We start from the raw sequence: 22,125 nt of genomic DNA, 5'->3' as shown, positions 1-22,125 counted from the left end.
ATACAGTTATGATATCAGAAAACAAAAAAAAAACATCGTAAATTCTATAGCGAGATAACCAATATATATATATATATATATATATATATATATTAATATTAAAACTGGTTTTGAATGTTCAGTAATCTGAAATGTATGTTTTACCCTAAATATCACAAGAATATCTCTCTCTCCTATGTGAAAACCCACAACATTTTGCCTTGTGTGTTGTGTTTAGGTGGGAACTGTTGATGTAAAAACTGCTTTGGATCATTCCGATCTGATCGATTCTATCAGACTGTTCTTACTTTATTTCACCTCTCATCATCATCAGACGTCATAAAGAGCCCACAGGAGGGCGTCACAGGCTAATGATTCTGTAGTTCCTCTGAGAAATCACTGTAACACGCTTCTCTTGAATGCGTTTCAAATAACAACGATTGCATGACAATAGACAATTATGACTACACTTTCACCTGTAAAACTCACGAAGGATGCCATAATAACCAATTATGTGTTTCATAATGTTTAAAAAAAAAATCTACCCAGATGCGCCTCCAGTCCCTGGGCTCTCCATCAGCACACGCACGCGCGCGCACTGCTCTCCTCCTCCAGCGCTGCTGATGCTGATGCTGATGCTGTCAAACTGAATCACGTCCATCGCCGCAGCACGCTCGCTGCTCATATTCCCACACACAGATCGGCTTTTCCTACATTATCATCTGTTCTCATCTCCATGGCCACATCAGATGGATCAGAAGATTGCGTTGTGCAGAGAGGAAGATCTCAAAGTGACCCGAGCATCCTTACCGACACGCATGTCGTTTATACGAACAGCACAGGTGAGTGATCTACATGCAGAAAACCCATATCTCTTTACTGCGCGGACATCTGATTTGACCATGGCGGAGGGATAGTTACTACACATAGGAGCAGCTGCCGTTTATCGAGAAACACAACACTAATATTGGCATGACTGCATGTCTTTACTCCAGCATTGCCCACTGGCTGCTGCTGATGTTGTTGATGAAATGCCTCAGTGGCATGTAGACTGTGTTCTGTTCATCCTGTGCTCGGTGCTGGTGCTGATGCTGCTGTGACGAGCCGGGCTTCCCCATGACTGATGGATGCACATCCTGAAAAGTCCAGCATGATGAGCTAGTTTTAGTATTTAGTTAAAGCCTGATATTAAAAGCGACGTGTTTGCCCAGTCTTTTTACCTTCAGTGTCCTCTGCATTTGCCCAGCAGCACACGTTACTAATTACAGCTGTGAATCGTTTCTTTTACTGACCTTTAGTTGCATTGAGTAATATGTGCTAGATTGTGATTCATCCTGCTGCTGGAAGGATGACTGAATGGAGGACGAGCCTTCATTACTTCAAGTTGTAGCAAAGTGTTTGTAATGGCTTCATTAGAGCCTTTCCAATCGTACAGTCGCTGAGGGCCAAAATACTAATTTTAGTGAGAGTACATGAGAAAGCAGTTTTTGCTTCTGACTAGTTCTGTAGTGGTGAAAATGGGTTTGTATCTGCCGCAATAAATATTTACTCGCTTATGTTTATGTGATAATCAACATTTATTATTTCTAAACGTACTTCTGCATCACTTTCTTTTGCATGTGGAAACTACTCACCCTGGAAGGCTAATGTGGGATTAGTGATTGAAATGTGTTAAAAGCTCTCTGTTTGGACACAGACAGGTGGTGAACATTTATCCTTGCATTTGTCGCTGATCACACCAGCCCAGTAACATATCAACGGCTTAATACATGTTTACATAGTTGCTTACTTAACTGATGCACACTTTCCCAAATGATGTGGCATGTTAGTGGACTGGATACTGCGGTATAATCAGCGTCTAGCTATACTAGTCAAAACCTTATTTATATCCTCATGTAACTAATATGGGTATGTTTGTTTGAGGGCTGCTTGTTGCTTGTGGTTTATTATGCGAAGTTGATGCAACTAAACCACTGTTGGTTAAAGTAATGGGTTATAAAACCGTGTTACTCCATTTAAAAAAAAAATCAACTAATTGTATTGCATTGCATTGCATTACTTTTGCCACCTGAGCTGGGTTTGCTTATTTATTTCTAATAACAAAAAAAACCCAAAAGTTATATTTTTGGCAACTGTAAAAGACCCTTTCACACCAAAGGTGAAATGAATAAGCCTCAGTCTGAATGAAGTGCCTCTGTCTCTGCACATCACTCCTAATTCCTCTCAACACGGGACAGGAGAGCTGGCAGTCAATAAATGGGAAAACAAAGAAACTTATTTGAAAAAGTAACTCAGATGTTTTCTTGTAAATTTGAAGGTAATGCATTGCTTTGCTTCTTACTCTGTAAGTAATCTGATTACGTAATTCGCACTATTTGTAATGTGTTACACTGAACTTAACATTACTGTCTTATTGTGCACTTGTAGTGCACTTCAAATCTTAAAATTAAAAATGTACTCGTAGAAAATGTGATATTACTTAAATAAAACACCACTTTCACAAGTACACTTTTTTAACACATTTAAGGAAAACATACTTTTAAAATGTGCACTTTTTAGTAATGTAAAAAAAAGACTGTAAAGTACAATAAATCATCATGTTTTAATAATCTTTTGTTGTGCTAGAAGTACACACATTTCAAATCGCCATTAATTAACTTCTAGGACTCAGCTGGTGTAAAAAATGTTTTATTACATAACCTAACATGTATTCATGTGGAAACATCTAAATACACTGGTTCTGTTGAAGTCAAAAGTATTATTCAGTGCGACTGAATCAACCTAATGAAGTTACACCAACAAAAGCTGTTTTTAAAAGACAAACTGCACATTTGTACTTTTACAGTGTACAGCATGGCTTGCAATGCCAAGGTCATGTTTGACAAGGAACACATATACTGATAAATCTATGCCTTGAATACACAGTGAAGTGCTTTGAATAAAGCAAAATGTAAATCTTTAAAAGATACTCAGAGTTTTATTTTGCATTTAGCGGCGATAAAACTATATATACAAGCAGAAATTCTGCTGTGTAATTATTTTGTATTTTTTTATTCTTGCATTTTTGATAATCCAGCCCCTCAATGCCTTCTAAAAAGAAAAGCAAAACAAAGTCAGGTTTGTCAGTTTACATGTCAAACAGTCTCTTCCTGTCAAAGTGGGCATTTCTTGGCCTTAATAAGCTGCAAAAATGGACCAAACTTTACAAACTGGCTGCATGACACTATTGGTGCATGTGTTCAAGTCATGTTGGAAAAAAAAAACATATTTACAAGTCAGATGAATATAAAGCTTACAAAAAGTGTGAACGAGAAAATATGCAGAACACAATAAACGCAGCATCTGTTTTGATGGTAAATTTGCTGAAATTATTATATATAGGAAATTATTCATTTTTCATTTACAATAAAACTAGCTGTCACATTACAAAATTTGATAGTATCGTACAATTATGATAGAACATATAATGACTGAATTTGCAGCACCTTCATAAACTAAATAAAAGCATAAAAAAGCAAAGACACTCCCAGTGCACTTTCTTTATTCATTATTTTGAAGAAGTAGAGTTGATCTTGCTTAATTTTTGGTATTGCATTGCTCCGACCATAGAGATTTTGTAAATTCTCGTAAATAAGACCTTGCCAGAAGGACTTGAACACACCACATGACCATGGTGAGCGTGATTTCACCAAGTACAACATGTTCCTGGATCAACATCCTTGTTGATCCTGGAACATCATTCCAATCAACCAATCAGAATTGAGAGATAACTTTTCAGGAAATATCTGTTTTAGGCTTACAATCAGGATTAGGTGCTTCTACACCCTTGTTAATCAGCTATCATTTCCCACTGATTTTAGGAATAAATTATGGGTAGGGTTAGGTTTAGGGGTAGGGATTGGGTTAAGTCTATATTTTTGGAAAATAATGTTGATTCAGGATCATCAAAAGATGTTGATCCAGGAACATGTCTTACTTGGCAAAATCACGGCGACCACATGACCAGACTAACAAGAGACTCCTCAAAAGGCACACAGTATTTGACAGGCAGCTCAGCGATGCTCAGTGTTGTGGCACTCCAACCAGCACTTGTTAACAGCGTTGTAGCTGAGACAAACTCATTCTGAGTAGGTCGTGTCTGAGTCAAAAAGAGGACGATTCAGAACCAATCATATACACCAGTCAGCACAGACCATAAAATGTATCTGTAGTGACTGGACAAGACCAAGACCATGAAAATACTGTCCCAAAGTACTGGACAATATGTGCTTTTTTCAGAAGATGAGAAGATTTCTTCCCTTTAAATGCACACCAGTCCATATAATCACATCTCAGTGCACATCAGAATATTGGCAGCATGCTTCATAACAAAATGCGACATGGCGGTGATTCCACTGGCCAAGCCTTCTCGTCTCTTTCACTGGTGAGAACAAAGCCTTTCATCCCTGCAGCACACCCACTGTGGCTTTGATCTCGCCTCTTGAGCCTGCACTTGAGAAACAGAGCCAAAGCCCTCATTCGAAAAGACGGAGATAAACAGATACTGTACAGGAGGAATGCTGAAGAGAGGACAAGAGAGAGCATCAGCTGTGCAGCAGATGCATGAATGTTTGGGCCACATTTACGTATTACGGTCCAAACAGACAGCGATGCAGAGCTGAATGGTCGCACAGATTGTTTAGGGTTGAAGAGGGAATCTATCTGCACAGATGTAGCCCACACTAGCTAAACATTGACTTGTTAGCCACTCGTTATCCCAATTGTGGAGTATTAAGAGCCCTTCCTCCACACTGGTGGGTAGCAGCAGGCCACTGAAGGGTCTTTTAATGTTGTAGCTGTGTGTAGTTCACTGGACAGGATGTGGAGACTGACTCGTCAGCTGCTGAAGCAACATTTACAGGCCATGAACTGTAATTTCCACTGACATGCACATGTCTCAGATTGATTATCTTGTAATGATCTGTGTATGTAATAGAGTACTGCAGGGGTGATGTATTGTTGTAGGCCAAAACCCACAAACGGTTTTGCGTTTTAGCACTGGTGCCATCGTCCTGAAGGTCAAGGACATTAAACATCATCACGCCAAACAGGTAAACTCATCTACTCACTAGTCGCTTTCACAGCCTCATTGTGTTAATAGTTGTTATTTTTGATGGTAACGTTGAAGCTATGTGACCATGGTGTAGTTCATTTATAGCGTACATTTAGCTTTTTACTTCTGCCAATTGTTTTTAGGCTTCAATATTCATAAAACTTGTGTTCACCTGTGAAGATTATCATTGCAGTGCTCTATAGCACCCAACACATTTAGTGTTTGTGTTTTAGGCTGATAGGGTTGGAGATTTTTAAAGACCCCTAACTTTAAGGGTCCAAGTATACTTCTTTTTTTTTTTTTGCACATTTGTATGCGTAGCCTTTCAAAGTATAGTCCATTTGAGGTGTAGGCAAATGCAGGCGGTCGACACATGTGCTCTAGAAAGTCATGAGCAATAAAAATGTATTTGTATTCTATTAAACTAAAGTTGCTGCTGTCTCATAACCCTCTTACACAAGCGCTTGTCAATGCAACCGTCTGTTGTTGTTACAGTTTCTGCTGTTTTGTTGTAGTCCTGTCTCTTTGGTTTCGTTTTCTACTGTGAAACAACAGCCCGGGCCAGTGTTGCCACCTTGTGGAAAAACTGATTACTGCAAAACCAAGTCGATGCGCACGTGCGACCTTGCATACATGTAAAAACTGAAGTATACTTTGGCCTTAAGTATAATACTTAAACACATAACTTATACTGCTTGACAAGGACATGAATACTTCAAATCATTTGGCTTGTTGAGGCGAGGTTTGCTTTTTTGTGACTGTATTTTTCACCTGCCAGACAACAAAATAGGTTCCCGTTCATGGGAACTTCGAACTGCGTCCTCTAGGGGTGACACGGGTCACGACGAGGCGTTCCCCATAGCGGCCCCTAGAGGACGCAGTGTCTCGTTCCCTACTCAGGGAACCATGGTTACATAAGTAACCTGAGACGTTTTCATTTATCATTTATTTTATCATTTATATATTTATTTCTTGAATCATATTTAGGGACTACAGAATATCACAGAGACTTGGGGTGGACATTTTTGACTTTGCGGGTAAAAAAAAAAAGAAATAAAATAGCAACACACTATACAACTCAGAACACCTCGGAAAACCTTACAGCAAACCCCTGGCAAACACGTGATCAGTGCACTGGAAATTTTTGCATGAACAATCACTACTCATGTTTTCTACAGAAAGTGTAAAAATCTTCCTGATATTTTTCCTCCATACTGATCTTAGATCAGTTTAGCCCCATTTGAAGTCTGCAGATGGTTAGTGTTTGGGATGGGAGAGCTGGTCACAGATCAGTATAAAGCTTTGCAGATCAGTCTCTTTGTCCCCAGAGTGGCTCCAAGGGTGTCTTGAGCTGGATTATCCTCCTCCTCTAATCGACAGGACCCTATTGGATCAGTTTTGCATGTACTTCAAAGACTACCCATGATTCTCCCTTATTTTCATTGGATGAGACTCTTAAATGTTCCACTGATTTTAGGACTATTAGATTAAGACCCCCCACCTCATTTGTATTCATGTTTTATTAATCAGCCATCTATATTTAGCCGTTGTAGGATTTTTGCAGTGAATATTCAGAGCGGTGATTAATCCAGAGCATGCAGGAGGGAGCTCTTCAAAGAGACGTAAGCGCACTGCTGAGGTTGAGGACGACACAGGCAGAGCTGTTAGAGACCTGCCAGCTCCATTTCCTTCAAACCGTCTAAAAGTACGATCAAATCAGCCCAAATAGTTCAATATTGAAGATGTAAGGGAGAGGGAATGTGTAAAACATTGTGAATGAGTTGCGTTCTAATTCTGCTGAAGTCTGAGGAGCTTTCTGTGGAGTTCTGCTTGCAGACACAGATTTTATGTGGGCCTGGTCAGCTGTTGTTTGTTTCTTTAACTTTTTAAACAAATCTGGGTCCGATTCCATTTCCACCAACCCAATCTAATGAGAAACGCATCTATTTTACGAGATGGCAATTTTGTATGAATTTGTACAATTTCATTTGTACAAAAATGAAAATCAGTGTGACGAAAGCAAAAAAAAAAAAAAGCATATAAACATACAAATGAGATTGTATGAATTCACACAAATTTGCAGTTCATCAAAATGCAAAATAGTAATGAATTGGGTCGTGTATGGTCCGTGTACTTTTGCATCCATTCATTTTTCAGTTTTTAACAAAAATGAAATATGGAAAATGCGGTTACTACTTTAATGGTTCTGAAACTGATTAATAGAAAAAAAAAATGAAAATGAAATGAGTTTGTGTCTGCTTATTCTATTAATCAGTGCCCTGATAGCACACATATATCTATTTGACGTCTGCATTTACATCTGCAACACGTATTTTTTAGAGAGTTTGCTCATATCCAATACGTCTATAGGACGTTTCCTATCAGATGTCAAATAGATGTTTAGAAGATATCTTTAAGATGTTTATGATTTAGAATGTATGTAAAACTGACATCTTACAGACGTCTATCAGATGCTTGTACACAGCAGATGCTTTCCAGATGAAGCCATCTTTAACAGACATCTTGCTATCTGGGCATTATCTTATTCTTATCTTATTCTTGAATGCAATGGCCAATCAGAGGTGTTTTAATTCAGAATCCACTCACTGTTCAAAATGCCGTAGTTTTGTTCAGTGCTGACTTCTGAGTTGTACAACCTCGCGAATCCTCTCATCATAATAAACAAAGTGTAGACACGATGTTAATAAGAGAATAATTGTGCAGTGTAAAGAGATTCATCGATTATAACGGAAATTTGTGAGATCGCGATTAAATGAAATGAGTGGCAGCTTTTTTAAGGAAGTGCTCCTTGTGCACTGTCTTGGCCATAGTCCATTCAGAGGTTTTGTTTTTCATGCTTCTAAGAGGAACAGTGGGAGGACAGGCTGCAGAGTTTCGGGAATATGCATTGCATACAAATGCAGCATTCACTGGAAACGGCAATGATAGTAAAAACCACAACAAAGGACAAAAGGCAAAAATGTGCATTAAGGGCTACAACACCTTCACTTATTTCAGAAGCATCCTCAGTGTTTTGATTCTGGAACAGGGCCAGCCTGTGTCTGGAGAAATTATATTTTTATGTATTTTTGTATTATATTTACAGTATATATTTGCCCTAAGCCAGACCATTTCTAAACATGTTGTTCGCCCTTCACGAAGATGGGACAGGATTCTACAATGTCTATTTTAAAATCATACTATAAAGTCATGTATTATGACTCTGCATTGTAGAGACGACTGTAGCTCTCAATCGAACGTGCGGGAGAAGCATTACTTTTAATTTGTCCAAAAACGACTTGTAAAATCGACTTTTTTTTCCATATTAGTTTGTGCATTTTGAAAATGTTTATTAAAGGTGCAAAAAGTTATTAACAAAAATCTGAAAAGAAGTCAATATTTTACTTTCTCGTGCAGCATTTCGTGTGTACAGTTCTACTGTCAATTTTGGTTTTCAACATAGCATTTAAAAATACAACTGTTAAAAAACTAAAAATGAATGGACGCAAAAGTACACGGACACCCGGTCTGTAGATTAGACTAGATATTGAGCTGTCGGGTGAGGTCATTTCCATTTGCATGTTTATGTCATATTTGTCAAACAGTCACAACAGTGATTCCATCTGCATTAGGCGACATTAAAGGGGTCATATGATGCGATTTCAATTTTTCCGCGTAACATTTCTGTCACACGCTTGAGGTATTCGACCAATCACAACACACTGGATAGCTGGCCAATCAGAGCACACCTCGCTTTTCAGACCGATGAGCTTTGTAAAAATCGACGCGTTTCAGAAAGGCGGGGCATAGAGGAGAAACAATAATGTACAGTATGTGGAAAATAATGTGTTTTTTTAACCTTAAACTGCATAAACACATTTCATTACACCAAATACACAAAATAATGTTCTTTTTAGCAACATCATATGACCCATTTAAATAATTACTCGGCTAATGACATGCAATTTTATTTCAACCACAGATGGCGATAAAGAGACCATTCAAGACAATCTGTAGTGCAGATTGAATGATTAAATTAACGATTCCTGAAACTTTTTGACTGATCCATTACAAATAACCACTTCATTAATATCCTTTAGGATAATTTTGCAATGCTGCTTGCTGTATGTTTGTTGTTTTTGCGTGCAACCAGAGAGAATAACACAACAGAAAGGTGTATTTTTGGCTATTGTCTTTTTATTGTTTCACACAGCCTAGTATTTTTTTTTTATCTTTCACTGCATTACATCATTATGTTCAGACTGCAATCTCACAGCTTCGATAAATATTATTTAGTAGCAGTGCAGTGTCACCATGAAATAATAGTGCACCTATTTCTTTTAAAAATGAATTGATTCCCAACACTAGACTCAAATCAACATTTCATTTCCATGCATTTATTTATCAGGTAATTAACCTTTCCTTCAGAAGGATACAAGTCGTCCTCACATGGCATCGGGGTCCTGATCACCCTGTCTGGGTGTAATTTGTGATAAGGACTTTACTGCAAGGACTCTGTATCCACTGTCCTGTTTGCATTATAATGTGTTCTGACCTCTGTTCTTAAAGCTGTGTTTAGGAGACGGGACATTAATAAATGAGAGTCCTATGACATTATTTGAGGCATGCTGGGAAGTGTCAGAAAAAGGAGAAGGTCTATAAAAAGGCACCTACCTGCATGTTCCCCTGAGGACTGAGAAAATGGTGCTAAAGAGGGAGGTTAAGAGACGAAAGGCCCTGCCAAATGGATCTACACAGCCTCTGTGGAAGACTCATTACTGCTGAGACAACAGTTATTCAAGTTTGTTTACACTGTGGAAGCCCATAGAAGTCCTTAGTACATCCCAAAACAATCGACTGTATGCTCAGACTGCTGAGGAATGAGTCAGATCTGGTGGCTTGTGGGGGATTGCAAGCGCTTTTGGTTCCCATCCAGTGTCACTGCGGTGTTTGTTACGTGGCCACCTGGCCGACAGCAGGGGGTTACGGTGTGTTGCGCTTTGGGCAAGTTCTGCTCAAGGTCACCAATGACCCATCAGTCTTAAGTGACCTTCAGTTTCACTGTGTATGTGCAGAGCGTTGAGGGACAGAGCCATACAGTACCAGTGTTGAAATGCAGCATTAGAGCTGGGTCATTCTACACGGTAAAATGATTTTTTAAGGTTGTAAATAAAACAAAGATTATCGGAGTATATTTTACAAGAAAATATCATTTCAGACTGATTTCACGTCTAAATAAATGTGTCACTTGCTGTTTCCTTGTAATCATTTGTGAAATGTGTTAGACATTTCTGAGTGAAAATTGTTTCAAAGTAAATCCTACTCCGTTTTTTTGGTGTAGAATTGCGTTGAAAATTCATTCCAATTTCACAAAAACTCGATCAATATTGTAATAAACCTACGTTGTTTATATTAATGTGTCAAGATCTGGAACGCTCTGTATTGGTGTTGCATGTTGTTTCACCTAATTAAAAGTAAATTTTCATATTGAATCAGTTAAAACTAAATCTATGTTTACCAAATTAATTAAACATGACATGTTTTACATAGAAGTCCTTTTGATATTTTTTTTATATTAATTAGTACTTATCAAACATCCCAAATACTTTTTTTTATTATATAGTTAATTGATTATATTATTTATAGTTTGTTATTTTGAATTGTCAATTATTGATTCATATTTGTAATAATCTCCCCGTGACCCTACATAGGACAAGCGGTTTGGAAAATAGATGGCCCGTTTACACCAAGCATGATAACTATAATGTGAACTGTAAATGTAAAGCTTTAAAAAGCACTCTATTCTACTCCATCCGACAACCGCGTGGATGCTAATTATTGCTATAGTTATCTTTATAGTTGTCGTCAATAGTGTGAGCACATCTGTACACTCTAAAAAATGCTGGGTTAAATACAACTCAGCGCTGGGTTTCCAAAATGCTGGGTTAAATACAATCCAGCGCTGGGTAAAATATGGACAAACCCAGCGACTGGGTTGTTTTGACCCAGTGGTTGGGTTACTGCCCAGAAGGTTGGGTTAAACATTTAACACAACTGTTGGTTGAAAACAACCCAATCGCTGGGTTTGTCTATATTTTACCCAGCGCTGAGTTGTATTTAACCCAGCATTTTTTAGAGTGTATGCTGTACTCCTGAAATGTAATATAATTCAAATGAGGAGAACAAGAATATTCACAAATGATGACAACTTTAATTAGTCAATACTAATCCTAAAACACCAGAATGCTAAGAAACTTTGCAGCCCATCACACTAGTTGAATATGATCTGAAGCAAATGTCTTTTGATTATTATTTTGGTCTTCGTAGGGTGAAGTAAATGCCTGTTGAAAGTCCGAGCTTTAGGTGCATCACACTGTGTGCTCTTTCAGGGCTCTATTCTCCACTGAGTTCGCTCAGGACTAGTTGTAATCTGTCACACTGACAGCAACGTTTGTAAAACCGAATACACACGCTTGTAGTCAAACTTCGATTTGACTCGGTTCCCCTCCCACACAGTACCAGGCAGAGCTTTCCTTGACTTCCCAAGCTGAGCACCACGACGGGCAGAATTATGATGTTCCCAGGGCCCTGACACACCTCACTCCCATTGGATGGTTTGGATGAGTGACAGCGGAAGGCGGGACCTCTGATTGAAGATAGCTGGAGCTTGAAAGAAAAAGTGAGAGTGTTTGTTTCTGCTCTGACGAGCTCGCAAAAGCAGGCTTGAGAGAGCAGAGAGATTATGAACTGTAGCCATCACTCAAGACACTCCACACTTCATTAAATCGACATTTGCACACGCCGCCAGAGAGCAGATTAGCTCAGACGCCAACAGCTCTTGAGAAACGAGACGGCGGGAAAAGACTGGCATGCACACCATTCAGCATAAACCAAAGGATGCAAAACAAACCAGAACAATGGGTTAAGATGGAAAAGTGGGGTGCCAGTTTGTTCTATTAAAGGAATAATTCACCCAGAAATGAAAATCTGCTAAAAATGTACTCAGCCTCAGGCCATCCAAGATGCAGATGTGTTTGTTTGTTCATGGGAGCAGATTTGGAGAAGCTTAGCATTACAGCGATTGGGTGCCATCAGAATGAGAGTCCAAACAGCAAGAAAAACATCTCAATAATCCACAAGTAATCCACAGCACTCCAGTCCATCAGTTAACATCTGGAGAAGACAAAAGCTGAAACAAATCCAGCATTAAGAGGTTTTTTTAACTTTAAACCTTTACTTTCACAAAATACAAGTCCTCTATCCATAATAACGCTTCCTCTGATGAAAAAGTCATCTGTTCTGAATCAGGAGAGAAATCTGCACAGATCAAGTACCGTTTACAAGCCAAAACAGCTCTAAACACATATGTGGGTGGATTTTGACATGAGAGACAACACGAGATGGACTTTTTCACTGGAGGAAGTGTTATTATGGCCTGAGGGGGATGTACATTTTAAGTTTTTCCTTAAAGATTGCAGACTACAGGGGAAAAAACAGTTCAGTGCAAACAATAAAAAGCAACTCTATAATCATTAATAGGCAGGATAGCAAAATAAACAGGCTTATCACAAAAAGGAGGAGAAGATGCTTTTGATCTCTTATGCTGTTGATGTTGAAGTCTGTGCATCCATTCAAACATTCAGTGACAGGGCCTAAACTGCGAAAGCCATGAACAAAATAATGCAAACTAAAACTAAAGAGGAATATTTCAGCCAAAAATGTGAAATTCTGTCATTATTTACTCACCCTCACTTTGTATGTTACTTTATTGGGTGGAACAAAAAAATAAATAAAAAAGAAGAACAAACAAAAAAAAAGAGAAAAAAAAACAAAAAAAATTATTTATTGCACATTTCCATGTAATTATAATGGGGACGGAAGTGTTCAAGCTCCAAAAATGGATGCAAAAGCACCCCAAAAAAGAATAAAAGTATCTATATGACTTGTGCACTATATTCCAATTCTTCCAAAGTCATCTGATGGATTGTTGTGGTAAATTAATGATGGACATCAATACTGTTCAACTGTTCATTAATTCATTCATACTCCACAGAGTCTCATTTTAAGGCTATCTGTGTTTACAAATTTGTTCCTGTATTGGGTCCTGAATTCAAACCAGTTGTGAACCACAGAATATCCCATACGGTCATGTGTGTTTGGGGGTTGGGTTTACTGACCTCCACAGGGAGCCCCATAAGTCGTTCAATCCTATGTTACGCTTTTTTATTTCCATGCCATGCTAATTTGAAATGGCCCTAAGGGAGTGCAGTTAAGAGCCATCAACCATGCACTCCTGACTGCTGCAAGTGTCTTTATGAATGATGCACACATTGACCTAAATGCTTGCAGAACTGAATAACACCAAAATACGCACATTGAAAAAACACACCCACCCGATACTCCTCAAAATGTACAATCTTGCTCTCGAAGACGCCTCCTAAATAATATGTTGCCTAGATCTTAACATGCCAATCAGAGAATAAAATATTGAAATGAACATGTTAAGCCATACAGCATGAAAATGTAGGATGTTTTGCATGTGGAATGGAGAGCTTTTCCCTCATTTTGGGCGGTAATTAGGGCAGCATGCTGATGCCCAGCAGGACGGATGTAGCTACCGCTCTCCCACACATCAAAGCAAGCGCGAGAACGAGCGATTGAGAGAAAAACAACACACTCAGACAGGTCATGAGTCAGGACTCATCGTCAGTCCCCTCTGATTGTGCTCTCATTTAGAAACTGTTGAAAAACAACAACATATATAAATAAGAGATTTTTATGGTCTCAAGAAATCAGGATTTTCATCCCTCAGGCAACAGCAAAATCCACTTTGAAAATATGACTGATTATTTCAATGTTTTGCAGAGTAAACGTTTTCAAACTCGATTACTCTTGTGAAAAAGAAGTACACTATTGCATACTTTTAAAAAGATTATTTATTATGGAAATAATCTACTTTAAAATAATATACTTAAGTGCGAACTGAATGTAATGTTTTTAAACACTTAACTGAATGTGATTTACATTTGAATGAAAATGTATAATAGTTAAAGTTTATATTAAATGCAATTATTAAGAGTTTTTTTTTGACCCACTCAAGTAGGACTTACATTACATTACGCTTAAGTGCATTGTTATATGTAAATTCATATTGTGAAAAAGAAGTACACTATTGCATACTTTTAAAAAGATTATTTATTATGGAAATAATCTACTTTAAAATAATATACTTAAGTGCGAACTGAATGTAATGTTTTTAAACACTTAACTGAATGTGATTTACATTTGAATGAAAATGTATAATAGTTAAAGTTTATATTAAATGCAATTATTAAGAGTGTTTTTTTTTTGACCCACTCAAGTAGGGCTTACATTACATTACGCTTAAGTGCATTGTTATATGTAAATTCATAATTGTACTGTCTTTGAAATATGGTTAAAGTGTATTTCTGAATGTACTCCTAAGCATTTATGATCAACTAAAATATACTTCAATGCCATTTCTTGTTTGAATGTAATGTATTTCAATATATTTGTAGTTACACATTTGACGAACACATGATGAAGCTGCAATTTAGTACATGCAAAATATATTAACTTGAAATGTAATACTGAATAATACACTAGATTCTAGAGTTCAAAATATCAATCAAAATAAGTGTACAACAAGCACAACAAAAGATTATTAAAACATGATTTAAAATGTATCTTAAAATCAAACTTTTACATTGACTTTATTACAAAGCACACTTTTTAAAAGTGTACTTAAGTGTGTTAAGAAACAGGCATGAAAGTGACTCTCTTTATACACAATTAAGTGGCCTTTTATTTCATTAATATTATATTATCTGCAAGTACAGGCTTTTTTTTTAACATACTCTAAAGATTTTATGCACACTACAAATGCACTATAAGTGCTAAGCTCACTTCTTTTTCACAAGTGGTTGACCACTATGGCTTTTTCAAGTTAGAGAAAAGTGTTGTTAGCCAGTGTGGTCGCAGATTTCATTGTCACCAACATAGTCCATCAATTCAGTGTTTCCCAAAACCATAGATTGGATCAAACATTGATTGGATCTCAAATGCATATGTCACATAATTAGACTTTCATCTGCTCTTTCATTTCTACACTCTGGGTAGCTTTTCATTTTTGTTTAGCACACTACAAATGCACTATAAGTGCTAAGCTCACTTCTTTTTCACAAGTGGTTGACCACTATGGCTTTTTCAAGTTAGAGAAAAGTGTTGTTAGCCAGTATGGTCGCAGATTTCATTGTCACCAACACAGTCCATCAATTCAGTGTTTCCCGAAACCATAGATTGGATCAAACATTGATTGGATCTCAAATGCATGTCACATAATTAGACTTTCATCTGCTCTTTCATTTCTACACGCTGGGTAGCTTTTCATTTTTGTTTACAATATAGTCAGTCGTGTACGTCTCAGATGTGCTGTAATTAAATGGAGAGTTTCTCATAGTTTCCTAACAAGAAAAACTGAGAGTGTTCCTTGTTTTCCTCTGCTGAGTCTGGCAACCCTATAAGACATCCGCACATCATTTAGCTGCTGAATGGGTACTTGCATTATGGTCACGACAGCAGTTGTTTGTTTCACAAACTGCTTGGATTTCATTACATTTACTGTGGTGTCCAGGAGCTACAGCATGTTTATAACTAAATCCTTCTGCAGTCAAAATGTGTCGTGTGCACTTCAAGCAAGCTGTGTGGAACTGAGTTTTCTCAGAATATTCTGTTCTGAATATTCACAGAAGACATAGAATGAATTATTTCCATGCCATATTTGAGACATTGTCACAATCAGACGTTTCAGTTTTAATGCATCTGTGTATTAGTGGTTTGCTGAAGCACAGCACTGCAGTGGCATATACCGGTTTCATAAGTGCAGTTTTGTAACTGCTGTTCCCTTTCTCTGTGAGGCATCTGTGCTGCTCAGGAGAGATGGAGAACATTTAGCCCTGTGGAAGTGAATGATGCATTAGTCATTAGTCATTCTCATGCTCACCTCAGACTGCTGTAAGGCTCACTGTCATAGAGCTGGCTACTTTCCAAACCTGTGGCTGTTTTATCTGTCTCAGAGGAATCCCACATGATCTTTCTCATTACCACATACGAGACTATAGAGCCTCTGGTTACTGGTGGCAGTGGAATACATGTCTTTTTATGAGCATGATTTAAGATATATGCTTTGAAGATTTTTTTAAGTATTGTTATGATATAATAAATAATATAATTCATAAATATTACTGTTTAATTAAACATTTAAATATAAAAGATTACCATTCAAAAGTTTAGGATCGATTAAATGTTTTTGAAAGAAGTTTCTTCTGCTCACAAAAGCTGCATTTATTTGATTAAAAATACAGTAAAAACAGTAACATTGTGAAATATTATTTCAATTTAAATAACTGTTTACTATTGAAATATATTTAAAATTTGCAATTTATTCCTGTGATCAAAGTAGAATTTTAAGCATCATTACTCCAGTCTTCAGTGTCACATGATCTTCAGAAATCATTCTAATATGCTGCTCAAGAAACATTTCTGATTATTATCAATGCTGAAAATGTTGTGCTGCCCAGTATTTTTGTGGAAACCGTGTTTCCTTGTTGAAGTTCAAAAGAACAGCATTTATTTGAACTATAAATCTTTTGTAACATTATCAGTGTCTGTACTGTCGCATTTGATCAATTTAATGCATCCTTGATAAATAAAAAATATTACTGACCCCAAACTTTTGAACAGTAGCATATCATATAAGCAAATTTAATTACCGGTAATAACAATCAAATTAATTGTTTGTAACACCACTGTGCTACTGTATACCCAATAAATTCATGATTAGTTAAAGTCACGCTCACTTTCCTCCCTATATTTCCGGTCTCTATGATTAAAAATAACAATAAGCCTCCCACTCAAAAACATTCAAGACAAACAAGCACACATGAGGCTGTTTTGCTGCAGAGTTAAGCCTGGGAAATGATGCTGGATGACGCAACGCTTTCAGACATACCTATACACAAACACAAAACCTTTTTCTGCTGTGCTGCGCCCCTTTGATGGCAACATTTTGTGTTGAAAATGACTTCCATGGGCACATTCATATACATTTCTTTTTCTTTGTGCATTAATTGAGTCGATATACTGTCAATAGCTTTCTGGAAAAAACAAACAAAAAACACTTCTATGGAAGTTGCTCCAGGCGTGTTTCAAAGGGAATGAACTATTGATACAGAACGAAACAAAGTCACAGTCTGGCGTCCTGTGTGAGTCGAGGCAAATCACATTCTTCCATATTCATCCCTTCAGTCTCTAAAGTTCAGCATGACTGAATTCCCAAGGCCTGAAAGAAATGCTGAACTCAATGCCGATGCATATTTAATGCTAAATGTAAACACTATTGCTGTTGTGTGTCTGCTGACAGTCCTGGGCCATAAATATTTTGTATTCTAAATGGTCAAAGTGTGGTTTTAGCACAGAAAAATCAACCATAAAGCACTCTGTAGTTCTGTGACAGTAGATATATTCTTTTGCATACGTCTGATGCTTTGATTCATGCCAGACATCTACTCTGATGTTGTTGACTCCACTCCCATGAGCCCGACAACCACTGAAAACTTTAAACAGCATTTATGCTGCACCGACCGCAATCGATTGTGTCTGTAATACAATATTTCTAAATATTGACTGATCTCCATTACAAGTCCTCAGAGATACTTTCTCTCTTTAATGCGACGTTCTGTCAGGACCACTATCGTCAAAGATGATTGACAATTAGCATACAGTTTGGATTGGCGGTATGGTTCCGTTCTGGGCAAGAATAACCCCCCAGGCTAAACAGAACAGAACAACATAAATGTATTGCAGATATCGTTAAAGTTCAATAACGTTATGTACACATTTTAGAATTAGTCAGATTCAAAGGAGAATCAGAAGGCTGAATCCTGACTGACAGAGGAGGAGTTGGGGATGGAGGAGGGTAATTAGCTATTGAGCAATGCGAAAACTGCTGATACTACTGCGGGACCTTATATATGAATGCTTAGATAGGTGTTGTATTCCCATAGGTTGATGGGGATCAGCTGAGAGTCAGCTGATGCGAGCTTGACTAACGTGACCTGCCAGAACTAACGCTACGCTGGATTTACTTACCGCTACAGTCTTCAGACGCTAGTTAACTTCACTTCATCCTTATCAGTGTTCATATTAGCTCTGAACGATGTGAAATCAAGAAGAGAATTAGATTCTGAGCTGCTATCACAATAAACAAACATTAAATGCTCGGTCCAGAGGAGTCTCGATCCATGGGGGACTCCCATTATGTGGTAATTACGTACACAGATCAATGTGATGAAACATTTAAGAAATTGGACCACAACTAATCAATTTTACATCATGACCTAGTTTGTGTTGCCAATTTGTTAGCAAGCAAATGAAGGCTCATGAAGAGATGGAAGCAAACAAACCTCTTGACATTTTCCTATACGCCATCAGCCTCTCATCTGCTCTCTTGGATGTTCAACATACTGTTATTTGCTATAATAATGTAGCTGTGTTGGTGATGTTATGATGGTCATTTAAAGGGACAGTTGGACACCCAAAATGATTTTTTTTTCTTTTTCTGTGAGACACAAACGAAGATGTTCAAGCAGACAATCAACTTCTTCTGAAGCCAGATTTCTAATTTCTACTCTTAAATGCCATAATCTCTATTCAGAATGATTGCTTTCTCAGCAGCAATTCAGGAAGTCATATGTCCATCAGCACGCTCTCAATAGCGGTAGTATGATGTAAACAAGCAGTCTTGGCACTGAGGAGCTGCAGCTGACATCTGAGTGTGAAATAAAGCAATTCATTTTGTAGTGAACATGATTTCATAATTAAGCCTATGTGACTCCAGATGTGTAATGAAAGAGAAAATGCTTTCAAAATACCCAGAGAAAGAGCCGCTGAGTGTTTACCAGTTAACTCATGTGCCCTTGACTGCGTTGCGGCCTATTATGAGATGTGACATGTTAATGGATAGTTTACATGTTATGTCCCATCTAAACCAACATTTTTCTCTTGTCTTATATTTTTAAATAGTTATGATTTTTGCAAAGATACATAAAGCATGTTATGACTTCAGAAGACTATATAGTGCACATATGCTTTTATAATGCATTTATGCAAGAATGCAACCACACATTAATGAAATGAAATGCTCTTTCTCTCGCGCGGTGCTGGGTTACTGTAGGGCGCGGGATGATGCTGCGCGCACGTGAGTGATTCTGCTGACGGAGCGCTGCGGGAATGACTGCTCGCTTCCCATCAGTGATAAGGAATGTTTTGTCGTGTTCATGGAAGCAGGGAAGATTCAAAGTCCAGCTGTCCTTGTTCTCACACATTTTGATCGTGACACACACAGACACAGCAGGACGGGCTGAACTCTTGAGCGTCTGCGGGAAGTTACTGAAAAGACACGTAAGTGCATTTATTATGAAACATCTATTCTATTGAATTCATCAGTTTATTTGTTATGCATGAGGAGAAGAATTTTGATTTATTTTTATTTGTATTTTTTTTCTGAGAGTTACTGACTGAGCTTGGATGTAGTGTGAAGTAGCATTTCAAATATGTTCTAAATTTGCATTTAGGCCTACATTATTTGCACCAAAAGCATAATTCATGCTAAATCTGACGTGCTTCGAATCAAAGCAACTTGCAGAATTTGAGTTTTAACTATAGCAATCGCAACTGAAGACCCCACAGACGTTCACCAAGACGTTGCTTCCAAAATATCAGTGCCTTGTTAGCCTACTTTAAATAACAATAAAGATGTGTGGGGGGTGAAAACCCCATTACAACCATTATTTCACACCCTGGTTTCATGGTCAAGGGAAGAGTTTTTTTGTATTGGCTTCTGTTGAAGAACTTCCTACTGATTTATTTTCTCACAGTCTAATAACAGAAGAGGTCTTGTGCAGATGTTATGAAACACTCAAGCAGCGTACAGAGAGAGTACGGAAAACACCAGATCACCTTCATAATTCAGGGAAAGCCGTGTGGGGGTTCATCACGTGGGGTTTACTCATATATATATATTTCGATATGAATGACATGCACTACATCTCTCCAGTCGCTTCTGAGCATCCCATGATAAATTCTTCAAAACAACATCTAGAAATTATAAATAGAGGGATGCCTGGTGTGTGTTCCGCGGAGCTCAACTCCGATTGGCTCTCGTGGGTTTCTAGTCGCTCTGCGTGGCAACAGCCTCCCCATCCACCCAGCAACCCCCGTTAGTGATGCTGCGCCTCAGAGGGGCTGTGCTGCAGCATCCAGAGGAGTCGTCATGGCAACGGCGCTCTGACCCTGGGTTGTGTTTTAGCTGCAGTAACTAAAAGGCTTGACCTGGATTCTGCACTGCTGGTTTAGGAAGACATGAACAGCTGACCTGCTTTACATCGTCTGGGCTCTGTCTGACTGCACCACACCAGCATCTTGGAGAAATCTACGCTGCATTACATCCTCTGCTCTCTATTGAAACGTTACTTGTGATAGCAGTGATGCTGAGCTCTTATATAAATGCATTACATTAATGTGCAGTTTGTTGAGTGTGATACACAGCACAGAGTTGATCTCAGCTACTACGTTCAGCATGAATAAATGTCGACAAACATAAATGATTTTGTTATGATTATGTTTGTTTTGTTTTTTAAAGGAGAGCTTAGCTGGAAGGGGAGTGCGTCCTTTCCACCACTAATATTACAGAGATCCATCCCATCACCCACTTGCTGCCATGCTTTACCACATACTGTGATAATATTTAGCCGCATCAGAAAGAACCACACCACCCTTGGCATAATAAATACAATAAATGCAATTTTATTTTCGTCAACGATTTTTTTTATATCAGCCTTCAAACTACAGAAATTGTGCCCTGTTTTGATTGCATTGATCCACCATAGAGCGGTGTGTGTGATGCATGATTTATTGTAAGCTTTCACTAAATGAAGCATCAAATTATTGTATTGTTTGTTTTACGTTACTGATTATATATTTAATGGTGCCTGCTAAGGCAAGCATTTCTATTATTAATGCTGAAATTTATTAATAGCCTACTTTTAATTTATTAACACCAAGAACAGTAACTATATTAGTGTCCACACAAACAGACTGTAACATTCTGTTTATTATAAGCATGTGCTGCAGTTTTGTCATCTGCCACTTTAAATGCTCTTTAAAGTTAGGTGGATTCTGATTGGCTATTGTAATTATTCATCAGCTGGAATTTTTTTTTAAAGCGATTCCAACTATATTCTTCCTCTGTGCCATTACTGCATATAGCATCGCAAAGCTGTATGGTTGAAACTACTGCTCTCATAGATTCTTGTTAGTGTGATCTGGACTTAAATACATCATGCTCTTAAGTAAGATTAGCAAATTAAAGATGCAATGCATTATTTACTAGATCACATTAACACATGCACACTCTTTAAACACACAGCTTTCATTCTCTTGACAAACTAAAATATGTAGAATGATATATATATATATATATATATATATATATACTCTATGTATATATCTGACAGATATCGATTGTACTGCATGTTAGCTTGTGCTTAAGAGCATGATCTATTAAAAACCATATGCCATGCTAACAAGAAACTGTGCTTCAAACCACAGCTCGAGAGCTGTAGTTCCAACCACGCAACTTAGTAGGTAAAAACAAAGACTTTAGATATATAAAGAGGGTACACTTATATTACTAATGAATGGAAGAGTGCAATGCACAATATGGCAGAATAGTCCCACTTTCTAAACAAAAGAGCCAATCGCTAATTGATGAAGTCATTGTGTCACTGCAGCTGCTTTTTGAGTCTCCGGTTGCTATAAGAACAGTCAGCGTTCTGAGACGCGCGCCCAGTGCTGCACATGTGCATTGGCTGGTCTAGTCTGAAAAATTAGCTTTTTATAGTGAAGTGAAATGACGTGTGGCCAAGTATGGTGACCCATGCTCGTAATGTGTGCTCTGCATTTAACCCATCCAA

At 37.8% G+C, this 22,125-nt stretch overlaps 1 protein-coding gene across 2 annotated transcripts in view; it reads left to right on the top strand.

The window, feature by feature from the left end:
* The first annotated feature begins 573 nt into the window (after positions 1 to 573).
* The window catches only part of LOC107654794 (phosphatase and actin regulator 3-like), a 70,934-nt gene continuing 49,382 nt past the window's right edge, over positions 574 to 22,125 (top strand). The window contains exon 1 of one of the 2 annotated variants that reach the window (XM_016442046.1): positions 574 to 821. In XM_016442046.1, coding sequence (XP_016297532.1) covers positions 716 to 821 — 106 coding nt within the window. In that variant the 5' untranslated portion in view covers positions 574 to 715. Of the gene's footprint in view, positions 822 to 19,408; positions 19,553 to 22,125 lie in introns of those variants that run through there. The other variant, XM_016442047.1, reaches the window with a different exon arrangement.

This window comes from Sinocyclocheilus anshuiensis, unplaced genomic scaffold, assembly GCF_001515605.1.
Source record: "Sinocyclocheilus anshuiensis isolate Anshui unplaced genomic scaffold, SAMN03320099.WGS_v1.1 scaffold819, whole genome shotgun sequence".
Taxonomy (NCBI): domain Eukaryota; kingdom Metazoa; phylum Chordata; class Actinopteri; order Cypriniformes; family Cyprinidae; genus Sinocyclocheilus; species Sinocyclocheilus anshuiensis.
This window is presented reverse-complemented; position numbering and strand designations above follow the sequence as displayed.